This window comes from Epinephelus moara, chromosome 18 (assembly GCF_006386435.1).
Source record: "Epinephelus moara isolate mb chromosome 18, YSFRI_EMoa_1.0, whole genome shotgun sequence".
In the NCBI taxonomy this organism is placed as follows: domain Eukaryota; kingdom Metazoa; phylum Chordata; class Actinopteri; order Perciformes; family Serranidae; genus Epinephelus; species Epinephelus moara.
The window spans coordinates 40,313,489-40,325,536 of NC_065523.1; the positions used below are offsets into that span (position 1 = coordinate 40,313,489).

The following is a 12,048-nucleotide window of genomic DNA, read 5'->3' on the forward strand; positions in this document are numbered from 1 at the left end:
GCGAACTTTCTTTGCTTTTTTAACTTCTTTTTAAGAGGAGCTACAGAGTCAAGTGTTGTTCGCAGCGAGCCTACGGCACTATCGACAAAATGATCAAAGTCGGTACAGGAATTCACCAGAGCTGTGAAACTTTTTTAGGCAGTTCATGCAACAATCAGACCAGATGACTTCTTTACTCAGCCTAATGGGGCCGGCCTTTATTTGTCCACCAACCAAAAACAATCAATCAATTAAAAACACAAACTGGAACTGGAACATGAAATCTTATATGCCTAACAGACATTGCTTCTCGTTCTTTGAGTTTACATATGGCTAAAGGGGAAAAAAACAACCGTAAACGGACGGCATGATTAGTGTTGCGTTCAAGGCCCCCCCCCCCAAAACAAACGGGAGAAAAAAAGGCTGAATATTCTTTCTTTTTTTTTCACAATCGAATCCTGTGCCATCGAACGAAGCTTCGAAGTTTTTGGGTCAGCCCTAAATCCCACATGCAGGAGGCTAGCCATAAGGTTGTTGTTTTCAGCAAGTTGGCCTTGAATAGCTGATGTTGAGCTGTAGAGCTGTGTTACTTGTTATGACCTCAGGTGTATTTTAATAAACCTGCCTTTGGTTTAATTTATTCTTTCAAGTTTTCTTCCTTCTCATCTTATCTGAGTTCTGTTGTATGTTTGTGCTCCATAGATTTAATTGCAAACTACAACTGTTTAGTAAGTTAAAGATGTGTTGCTGCTAACGACATCTTGAAGTGGCGATGAGGTCTTAAGGTTTTTTTTGGAAGGTCTTAAAAAAGTCTTAAAAAGGTATTGAAATTAACCTCAGGATTCCTGCATATACCCTGTGTCCACACAATGTTCTCACACTTTCCACATACTGTCCTCACACTGTCCGCACACTGTCACACTGTCTGTGTCTTTGATGACCTGTTTGTCTGCCTGTCTGCTGACCTGTCTGTCTGTCTGCAGGCCTGGTGTGTAGCAGGAAACTGTTTCAGTCTTCAGAGGGAGCACGACATCGCCATCAAGTTCTTCCAGAGAGCCATCCAGGTGAGCCTCCTGTCTGTCTCTGTCCCCCTGTCTGTCTCTGTGACTTGTCTGTCTCTGTCCTCCTGTCTGTCTCTGTGACCCGTCTGTCTCTGTCCTCCTGTCTGTCTCTGTGACCCATCTGTCTCTGTCCTCCTGTCTGTCTCTGTCCTCTTGTCTGTCTCTGTCCTCCTGTCTGTTTCTGTGACCCGTCTGTCTCTGTCCTCCTGTCTGTTTCTGTGACCCGTCTGTCTCTGTCCTCTTGTCTGTCTCTGTGACCCATCTGTCTCTGTCCTCCTGTCTGTTTCTGTCCTCCTGTCTGTTTCTGTGACCCGTCTGTCTCTGTGACCCATCTGTCTCTGTCCTCCTGTCTGTCTCTGTCCTCTTGTCTGTCTCTGTCCTCCTGTCTGTTTCTGTGACCCGTCTGTCTCTGTCCTCCTGTCTGTCTCTGTCCTCCTGTCTGTTTCTGTGACCCGTCTGTCTGTGTGACCCGTCTGTCTCTGTCCCCCTGTCTGTCTCTGTCCTCCTGTCTGTCTGTCTCTGTGACCCATCTGTCACTGTCCTCCTGTCTGTCTCTCTGACCTGTCTCTGTCCTCCTTTCTGTGTCACTGTCCTCCTGTCTGTCTCCATGACCCGTCTGTCTCTGTCCTCCTGTCTGTCTCTCTGACCTGTCTCTATCCTCCTTTCTGTCCCCTACTGTCCTGTCTTTCTCCATGACCTGTCTGTCTCTGTCCCCCTTTCTGTCTCTCTGTTCTCCTGTCTTTCTCCATGACCCATCTGTCTCTGTCCTCCTGTCTGTCTCTCAGGTGGACCCGAGCTTTGCCTATGCGTACACTCTGTTGGGTCATGAGTTTGTGCTGACGGAGGAGTTGGATCGAGCACTCGCCTGCTTTCGCAACGCCATCAGAGTCAACAACAGACACTACAACGCATGGTATGGTAACCACGGTAACAAGTGCAGTTAACAGTATATATAGTGTCTCTGACGATAAATTACATGAACCTGACGTCCTGATTGGTGTGAAACTGTCTGTGTGTGTTCAGGTATGGTCTGGGCATGATCTACTACAAACAGGAGAAGTTCAACTTGGCAGAAATCCACTTTAAGAAAGCTCTGAGCATCAACCCTCAGAGCTCGGTGCTGCTGTGTCACATCGGAGTGGTACGTTAGCATGTAGCATCCTCCATCCACAACAGCTGCACTGTTAGCACCTAGCATCCTCCATCCACAACAGCTGCTCCATTAGCATATAGCATACACCATCCATAACAGCTGCTCCATTAGCGTGTAGCATCCTCCATCCACAACAGCTGCTCTATTAGCACCTAGCATCCTCCATCCACAATAGCTGCTCCATTAGCACCTAGCATCCACCATCCACAACAACTGCTCCATTAGCATATAGCATACACCATCCATAACAGCTGCTCTATTAGCACCTAGCATCCTCCATCCACAACAGCTGCTCCGTTAGCACCTAGCATTCTCCATCCAATACAGCTGCTCTGTTAGCACCTAGCATTCTCTGTCCACAACAGCTGCTCTGTTAGCATGTAGCATCCTCCATCAACAACAGCTGCTCTGTTAGCACCTAGCATTCTCTGTCCACAACAGCTGCTGTGTTAGCACGTGGCATCGTTATGCTAGTGATCTGTACTTGATTGATCAGTGATGGATAATTGATGTGTGCAGGTGCAGCATGCGTTAAAGAAGTCTGATGCGGCTTTAGAGACTCTGAACAGAGCGATCGGGATTGACCCCAAAAACCCGCTCTGCAAGTTCCACCGAGCCTCCATATTGTTTGCCAACGACAAGTACAAGGTAATCAATACTCATCAATACAGCTAGACTGTCTGTTTCTGACCTGTCTCTGTCTCTCTGACCTGTCTGTCTGTTCTGTCTGTCTCTCCGCAGGCAGCTCTTCAGGAGCTGGAGGAGTTGAAACAGATCGTTCCCAAAGAGTCTCTGGTTTATTTCCTCATAGGAAAGGTAAGAGACATCAGCTGACCTCTGACCTGACAGTTTACCACCTATTTGGTTTTTAGTCACGTCTCATCTCAGGCTACTGAACTCAAACATGTTTGACATCATAAGTTTATTAGTAAACATGTTTGACATCATCAGTTTTAGTAAACATTTATGACATCATCGGTTTTAGTAAACATGTTTGACATCTTCAGTTTTAGTAAACATTTATGACATGATCAGTTAATTAGTAAACATTGAAACATTGAACAGTGTAAATCTTTTCTGACCTCACTTGTTGTTGGTTAGTGAGGCTCTAAATATTTACTGGTTACATCAGTGAAAGTCTTCTTTTTAATGTATTAGTTCTTTAGTCAGGTCCAAAATCTTCGCTAGTTGCACCAATGAGAGTTTTCTAGGTGTTCCGTAGTTGCACCACATGAAGAAGAAGCAAAAATGTTTTGGCTCTCAAATATACCAACCAATCAGGACTCAGGATTTAGTTTATCTAGTTTATCTCACATGTTGACTAGAACATATTACATGTTAACTAGTTCATCTACCATGTTAACTAGCTCATCTCACATGTTAACTAGAACATATTACATGTTAACTAGTTCATCTCACATTTTAACTACTTCATCTAACATTTTAACTAGAACATATTACATGTTAAATAGTTCATCCAACATGTTAACTAGCTCATCTCACATGTTAACTAGAACATATTACCCGTTAACTAGTTCATCTCACATGTTAACTAGAACATAATACATGTTAACTAGTTAATCTACCATGTTAACTAGCTCATCTCATATGTTAACTAGAACATATTACATGTTAACTAGTTCATCTCACATTTTAACTAGTTCATCTAACATTTTAACTAGAACATATTACATGTTAACTAGTTCATCTAACATGTTAACTAGTTCATCTCACATGTTAACTAGAACATACTACATGTTAACGAGTTCATCTCACGTTAACTAGTTCATCTAACATTTTAACTAGAACATATTACATGTTAACTATCTCATCTAACATGTTAACTAGAACATATTACGTTAACTAGTTCATCTCACATGTTAACTAGAACATAATACATGTTAACTAGTTAATCTACCATGTTAACTAGCTCATCTCACATTTTAACTAGTTCATCTAACATTTTAACTAGAACATTACATGTTAACTAGTTCATCTCACATGTTAACTAGAACATATTACATGTTAACTAGTTCATCTAACATGTTAATTAGTTCATCTCACATGTTAACTAGAACATACTACATGTTAACTAGTTAATCTACCATGTTAACTAGCTCATCTCACATTTTAACTAGTTCATCTAACATTTTAACTAGAACATATTACATGTTAACTAGTTCATCTTACATGTTAACTAGTACATAATACATGTAAACTAGTTAATCTACCATGTTAACTGGCTCATCTCACATTTTAACAAGAACATATTACATGTTAACTAGTTCATCTCACATTTTAACTAGAACATATTACATGTTAACTAGTTCATCTCACATGTTAACTAGAACATAATACATGTAAACTAGTTAATCTACCATGTTAACTGGCTCATCTCACATGTTAACTGGAACATATTACATGTTAACTAGAACATATTACATGTTAACTAGTTCATCTAACATGTTAACTACAACATATTACATGTAAACTAGTTCATCTCACATGTTAACTAGAACATATTACATGTTAACTAGGTCATCTAACATGTTAACTACAACATATTACATGTTAACTAGTTCATCTAACAGGTTAACTAGAACATCTCACATGTTAACTAGAACATATTACATGTTAACTAGTTCATCTCACATGTTAACTACAACATATTACATGTTAGCTAGTTCATCTACCATGTTAACTAGCTCATGTAACATGTTAACTACAACATATTACATGTTAACTAGTTCATCTAACAGGTTAACTAGAACATCTCACATGTTAACTAGAACATATTACATGTTAACTAGTTCATCTAACATGTTAACTACAACATATTACATGTTAACTAGTTCATCTCACGTTAACTACAACATATTACATGTTAACTAGTTAATCTCACACGTTAACTACAACATATTACATGTTAACTAGTTGGGGTAAAGATTCTGACGGGTTAACTAGTGATGCTCTCTAACTACTGATGGTCAGCAGCTGTCTCAGTGCCGATGGTTACAGTAACCCTGTCTGTCTGTCTGTCAGGTGTATAAGAAGCTGGGTCAGACTCACCTGGCTCTGATGAACTTCAGCTGGGCGATGGATCTAGATCCTAAAGGAGCCAATAACCAGATCAAAGAAGCCATCGACAAGAGATACCTGCCAGAGGACGAAGGTGAGACAGGTACACACCAGCCTCTGGTGAGGTGAGACAGGTACACATCAATCTCTGATGAGGGGAGACAGGTATTAATTTAACTAACTCTGACCCCATCTGTCTCTCTGTCTCTGTCCCTGACCTGTCTCTCTGTCTTTGACCTGTCTCTGTCTCTGATCTGTCTCTGACCTGTCTCTCTGTCTCTGACCTGTCTCTGTCTCTGACCTGTCTCTGTCCTGTCTCTGATCTGTCTCTGACCTGTCTCTGTCCCTGACCTGTCTCTCTGTCTTTGACCTGTCTCTGTCTCTGTTTCTGTCTCTGTCCTGACTCTGTCCTGTCTCTGATCTGTCTCTCTGTCTCTGTCTCTGTCTCTGATCTGTCTCTGTCTCTGGCCTGTCTCTGACCTGTCTCTCTGTCTCTGACCTGTCTCTGTCTCTGACCTATCTCTCTGTCTCTGACCTGTCTCTCTGTCTCTGACCTGTCTCTGTCTCTGACCTATCTCTCTGTCTCTGACCTATCTCTCTGTCTCTGACCTTTCTCTCTGTCTCTGTCTCTGTTTCTGTCTCTGTTCTGTCTCTGTCCTTTCTCTGATCTGTCTCTGACCCGGACCTGTCTCTGTCTCTGACCTGTCTCTCTGGTCTGTCTCTGTCTCTGACCTGCCTCTGTCTCTGACCTGTCTCTGTCTCTTTCCTGTCTCTGTCTCTGTCTCTGTCTCTGACTTGTCTCTGTCTCTGACCTGTCTCTCTGTCTCTGTCTCGGACCTGTCTCTCCGTCGCTGTCTCTGTCTCTGACCTGTCTCTCTGTCTCTGTCTCTGTCTCGGACCTGTCTCTCCGTCGCTGTCTCTGTCTCTGACCTGTTTCTGTCTCTGGCCTATCTCTCTGTCTCTGTCTCTGACATGTCTCTCTGTCTTGGACCTGTCTCTCTGTCTCTGTCTCTAACCTGTCTCTCTGTCTCTGTCTCTGACCTGTCTCTGACTCTGACTCTGACCTGTCTCTGACCTGTCTCTAACCCGTCTCTCTGTCTCCGACCTGTCTCTCTGTCTCTGTCTCTGACCTATTCTCTGTCTCTGACATGTCTCTGTCTCTGACCTGTCTGTCTCTGTCTCTGTCTCTGTCTCTGACCTGTCTCTGTCTCTGTCTCTGACCTGTCTCTGACTCTGACATGTCTCTGAACTGTCTCTCTGTCTCTGACCTGTCTCTGTCTCTGTCTCTGACATGTCTCCGACCTGTCTCTCTGTCTCTGACCTGTCTCTGACTCTGACATGTCTCTGACCTGTCTCTAACCCGTCTCTCTGTCTCTGTCTCTGACCTGTCTCTCTGACTCTGACTCTGACCTGTCTCTCTGTCTCTGACTCTGACTCTGACCTGTCTCTCTCTCTCTGTCTCTGACTCTGACTCTGACCTGTCTCTCTGTCTCTGACTCTGACCTGTCTCTCTGTCTCTGACTTTGACTCTGACTCTGACCTGTCTCTCTGTCTCTGTCTCTGACCTGTCTCTCTGACTCTGACTCTGACCTGTCTCTGACTCTGTCTCTGTCTCGGACCTGTCTCTCTGACTCTGACCTGTCTCTGACCTGTCTCTCTGTTTCTGTCTCTGACTCTGTCTCTGTCTCTGTCTCTGACCTGTCTCTCTGTCTCCATCTGTCTAGCTGCGGAGGTGGATGACAGTCAGGACAGCAGCATCATGACTGATGCCGATGACACGCAGCTCCACACGGCTGAGAGTGATGACGTCCTTTAACCCCGCCCTCGTCACATCCCCTGCTCAAGCCAAGCCCCGCCCCTGCCATTGGCTGGAGGAGTACTGTTGCTAGGCAACATTCTGACAGACAGGTCTTCAGTTAAGCTCCTCCTCAGTTGTCCTCCTTGTTCTCTGATTGGCTGAAACAGACTGCTGCTGCCCTGAAGCGCACCCCCCCCCCCGCCCCCCCCTTGTATGTCATCGAGCGCGTCCTCTGACATCACAGCTGTTTTTTATGTTCTTTTTATCATCGTTACAGAATAAATCAATAAAACTGTGTAAACCCCGTCCACCGCTGTCTGTCTACTTCCTGCTACCAACAGCCAGTCAGAACAGCCCTGCTCTGATGGAACAGGTGCGTGAGTGTGTCTGACAACACCTGTCACAGGTGAGAGGTCAGCTGTGACTCGCCAGGGAGCAAATTTACAACACGCCGTCCAGGCAAGACACAGCCGACAGGTAACGTGATGACATCATGTCTCCAACACACCGTCCAGGCAAGACAGCCGACAGGTAACATGATGACATCATGTCTCCAACACGCCGTCCAGGCGAGACACAGCCGACAGGTAACATGATGACATCATGTCTCCAACATGCTGTCCAGGCTGTCTCCAACACGCCGTCCAGGCGAGACACAGCCGACAAGTAACGTGATGACATTATGTCTCCAACACGCCGTCCAGGCGAGACACAGCCGACAGGTAACGTGATGACATGTCTCCAACACGCCGTCCAGGCGAAACACAGCCGACAGGTAACGTGATGACATCATGTCTCCAACACGCCATCCAGGCGAGACACAGCGGACAGGTAACATGATAACATCATGTTTGAAAAACTTGACTTGATAGTTAATTAATAATGTTTATTGTTGGCGATGATGTCATGTGTTTGTTTTATCAGCTTATTAAACGATGACATCATTTGAATATTAAGTGTTGGTTTTAAAGTAAGTAAAGTTTTAATTAATGAAATAATTTATGAACATTTATTGATTCATCTGTTTCTGTAAATATTTATATTTCCTCATCACTGTCTCAGACAGGTGAGGACAGACAGACAGGTGAGGGCAGACAGAGACAGTTGAGGACAGACAGACAGGTGAGGGCAGACAGAGACAGGTGAGGGCAGACAGAGACAGGTGAGGACAGACAGAGACAGGTGAGAACAGGCAACCAAGGACAGAGAGACAGCTGAGAACAGACAGGTGAGGACAGACAGACACTGGTGAGGACAGACAGAGACAGATGATGACAGACAGACAGAGACAGGTGAGGGCAGACAGAGACAGTTGAGGACAGACAGAGACAGTTGAGGACAGACAGACACTGGTGAGGACAGACAGACAGGTGAGGGCAGACAGAGACAGGTGAGGACAGACAGACAGGTGAGGGCAGACAGAGACAGGTGAGGACAGACAGACAGGTGAGAACAGACAGCCAAGGACAGAGAGACAGCTGAGAACAGACAGGTGAGGACAGACAGAGACAGGTGAGGACAGACAGAGACAGGTGAGGACAGACAGGCAGGTGACAACAGACAGCCAAGGACAGAGAGACAACTGAGAACAGACAGGTGAGGGCAGACAGAGACAGGTGAGGACAGACAGACAAACAGACAGGTGAGGACAGACAGGGACAGGTGAGGACAGACAGGGACAGGTGAGAACAGACGGCCAAGGACAGAGAGACAACTGAGAACAGACAGGTGAGGGCAGACAGAAAGAGGTGAGGACAGACAGACAGGTGAGAACAGACAGCCAAGGACAGAGAGACAGCTGAGAACAGACAGGTGAGGACAGACAGAAACAGGAGAGGACAGACAGACAGATGAGAACAGACAGGTGAGGACAGACAGCTGAGGACAGACAGAGACAGCTGAAGACAGACAGAGACAGCTGAGGACAGACAGAGACAGATGAAGACAGACAGAGACATTTGAGGACAGACAGAGACAGCTGATGATAGAAAGAGACATTTGAGGACAGACAGAGACAGATGAAGACAGACAGAGACAGATTAGTACAGACAGAGACACGTGAGGGCAGACATAGACAGGTGAGGGCAGACAGAGACAGCTGAGGACAGACAGAGACAGCTGAGGACAGACAGAGACAGATGAGGGCAGACAGACAGATGAGGGCAGACAGACAGGTGAGGGCAGACAGAGACAGGTGAGGACAGACAGAGACAGATGAGGACAGACAGACAGGTGAGGACAGACAGACAGGTGAGGGCAGACAGACAGAGACAGGAGAGGACAGACAGACAGATGAGAACAGACAGGTGAGGACAGACAGCTGAGGACAGACAGAGACAGCTGAGGACAGACAGACATTTGATGACAAACACAGACATTTGAGGACAGACAGAGACAGATGAAGACAGACAGAGACAGATGAGTACAGACAGAGACACGTGAGGGCAGACAGAGACAGGTGAGGACAGACAGAGACAGCTAAGGACAGACAGAGACAGGTGAGGGCAGACAGAGACAGGTGAGGGCAGACAGACAGATGAGGACGGACAGACAGAGACAGGTGAGGGCAGACAGAGACAGATGATGACAGACAGAGACAGATGATAACAGACAGACAGGTGAGGGCAGACAGAGACAGGTGAGGACAGACAGAGACAGTTGAGGACAGACAGAGACAGATGATGACAGACAGACAGGTGAGGGCAGACAGAGACAGGTGAGGACAGACAGACAGGTGAGAACAGACAGCCAAGGACAGAGAGACAGCTGAGAACAGACAGGTGAGGACAGACAGAGACAGGTGAGGACAGAGAGAGACAGTTGAAGACAGAGAGAGACAGATGATGACAGACAGACAGGTGAGGGCAGACAGAGACAGGTGAGGACAGACAGACAGGTGAGAACAGACAGCCAAGGACAGAGAGACAGCTGAGAACAGACAGGTGAGGACAGACAGAGACAGGTGAGGACAGACAGACAGATGAGAACAGACAGGTGAGGACAGACAGAGACAGGAGAGGACAGACAGACAGATGAGAACAGACAGGTGAGGGCAGACAGAGACAGGTGAGGACAGACAGACAAACAGACAGATGAGGACAGACAGAGACAGGTGAGGACAGACAGACAGGTGAGAACAGACAGCCAAAGACAGAGAGACAGCTGAGAACAGACAGGTGAGGACAGACAGAGACAGGAGAGGACAGACAGACAGATGAGAACAGACAGGTGAGGACAGACAGCTGAGGACAGACAGAGACAGAAGAAGACAGACAGAGACATTTGAGGACAGACAGAGATAGATGAGGACAGACAGAGACAGATGAGGACAGAGACAGCTGAGGACAGACAGAGACAGATGAGTACAGACAGAGACACGTAAGGGCAGACAGAGACAGGTAAGGGCAGACAGAGACAGCTGAGGACAGACAGAGACAGATGAGGGCAGACAGAGACAGGTGGGGACGGGCAGACAGACAGAGACAGGTGAGGACAGACAGGTAGATGAGGACAGACAGAGACAGCTGAGGACAGACAGAGACAGATGAGTACAGACAGAGACACGTGAGGGCAGACAGAGACAGATGAGGACAGACAGACAGGTGAGAGCAGACAGCCAAGGACAGAGAGACAGCTGAGAACAGACAGGTGAGGACAGACAGAGACAGCTGAGGACAGACAGACAGATGAGGATAGACAGACAGCTGAGGACAGGCCGAGACAGCTGAGGACAGACAGAGACAGATGAGGACAGACAGACAAGTGAGGACAGACAGCGACAGGTGAGGACAGACAGAGACAAGTGAGGACTTACAGATGAGGACAGACAGAGACAAGAGAGGACAGACAGAGACAAGAGAGGACAGAGATTCAAGTGAGTGCAGACAGAGATAGGTAAGGACAGACAGAGACAAGAGAGGACAGACAGAGACAAGTGAGGACAGACAGATGAGGACAGGCCGACAAGTGAGGACAGACAGAGACAGGTGAAGACAGACAGAGACAAGTGAGGACAGACAGACAAGTGAGGACAGACAGAGACAAGTGAGGACAGACAGATGAGGACAGACAGATGAGGATAGACAGCGACAGGTGAGGACAGACAGAGACAAGTGAGGACAGACAGATGAGGCCAGGCCGACAAGTGAGGACAGACAGAGACAGGTGGGGACAGACAGAGACAAGAGAGGACAGACAGATGAGGACAGACCGACAAGTGAGGACAGACAGGGACAGGTGAGGATAGACAGAGACAAGAGAGGACAAAGAGACAATTGAGAACAGACAGAGACAGATGAGGACAGACAGCAAAAATTGAGGACAGACAGAGACAGGTGAGGACAGACAGAGACAAGTGAGGACAGACAGGGACAGGTGAGGACAGACAAAGATAGCTGAGGACAGACAGGCATGTAAGGACAGACAGAGACAGCTGAGAACAGACAGATAGCTGAGGACCGACAGAGACAGGTGAGGACAGACAGACAGCTGAGGACAGACAGAGACAGTTGAGGACAGACAGACAGCTGAGGACAGGATTCGTCCATCTCGTCTACTGATCAATAATCAATTACTAAACATACACACACACACACACACACACACACACACACACACACACACACACACACTCAGAGGAAGTCGTCTCCGCAGGTGATCTGCAGGTGAGGACACTGAGGCTGTGATGTCATCATTTTTCCCAGAATGCACTGCAGGCTGTGAGTCAGTATGTAGGTCAAAGTCCCACCTCCTCCTGCTCCACTTCAGGACACAGAGACCAGGTCAGTGTGTCCCAGAGACACTCGTCTGTCCTTAGTGTCACTGTGGGACCGCTTTCTGTCCTCAATTCAATTCAATTCAATTTCAATACAATTCAATTCAATTCAATTCAATTCAATTTTATTTATAAAGCTCAATATCACAAATCACAATTTGCCTCACAGGGCTTTACAGCATACGACATCCCTCTGTCCTTATGA

At 46.4% G+C, this 12,048-nt stretch overlaps 2 protein-coding genes across 5 annotated transcripts in view; one reads left to right on the forward strand and one right to left on the reverse strand.

Annotated features, from left to right (window-relative positions):
* Positions 1-7,375, forward strand: part of cdc27 (cell division cycle 27) — a 25,578-nt gene extending 18,203 nt beyond the window's left edge. Inside the window, exons 14-20 of one of the 3 annotated variants that reach the window (XM_050069092.1) lie at positions 963-1,043; positions 1,826-1,953; positions 2,064-2,181; positions 2,713-2,841; positions 2,935-3,009; positions 5,236-5,405; positions 6,996-7,375. In XM_050069092.1, the coding sequence (XP_049925049.1) occupies positions 963-1,043; positions 1,826-1,953; positions 2,064-2,181; positions 2,713-2,841; positions 2,935-3,009; positions 5,236-5,400 (696 nt within the window). In that variant the 3' untranslated portion in view covers positions 5,401-5,405; positions 6,996-7,375. The remainder of the gene's footprint in view (positions 1-962; positions 1,044-1,825; positions 1,954-2,063; positions 2,182-2,712; positions 2,842-2,934; positions 3,010-5,235; positions 5,406-6,995) is intronic. The other 2 variants (XM_050069090.1, XM_050069091.1) reach the window with 2 other exon arrangements.
* A 139-nt stretch (positions 7,376-7,514) lies between these two features.
* Positions 7,515-9,735, reverse strand: LOC126405380 (uncharacterized). Of its 2 annotated transcripts, none has more exons than XM_050069095.1 (2): positions 8,465-9,735; positions 7,515-8,346 (listed from the first exon to the last, which is right to left on the reverse strand). In XM_050069095.1, the coding sequence occupies exons 1-2, from the start codon at positions 9,425-9,427 to the stop codon at positions 8,128-8,130; spliced, it is 1,182 nt and encodes a 393-aa protein (XP_049925052.1). In that variant the 5' UTR covers positions 9,428-9,735; the 3' UTR covers positions 7,515-8,127. The 2 variants fall into 2 exon arrangements, with proteins under 2 accessions (XP_049925052.1, XP_049925051.1); XM_050069094.1 differs by having other exon boundaries at positions 8,427-9,735.
* Positions 9,736-12,048: the final 2,313 nt, after the last annotated feature.

Bases quoted from the DNA above. Each gene is read 5' to 3' on its own strand.
- LOC126405380 (XM_050069094.1), bottom strand. From the start codon at position 9,427: ATGTCTGTCTGTCCTCAGCTGTCTCTGTCTGTCCTCAGCTGTCTGTCC. The intron at 8,347-8,426 runs CTCACCAGTGTC...TCTCTGTCTGTC, and splicing joins CCCTCACCTGTCTGTCTGTC to TGTCATCATCTGTCTCTGTC.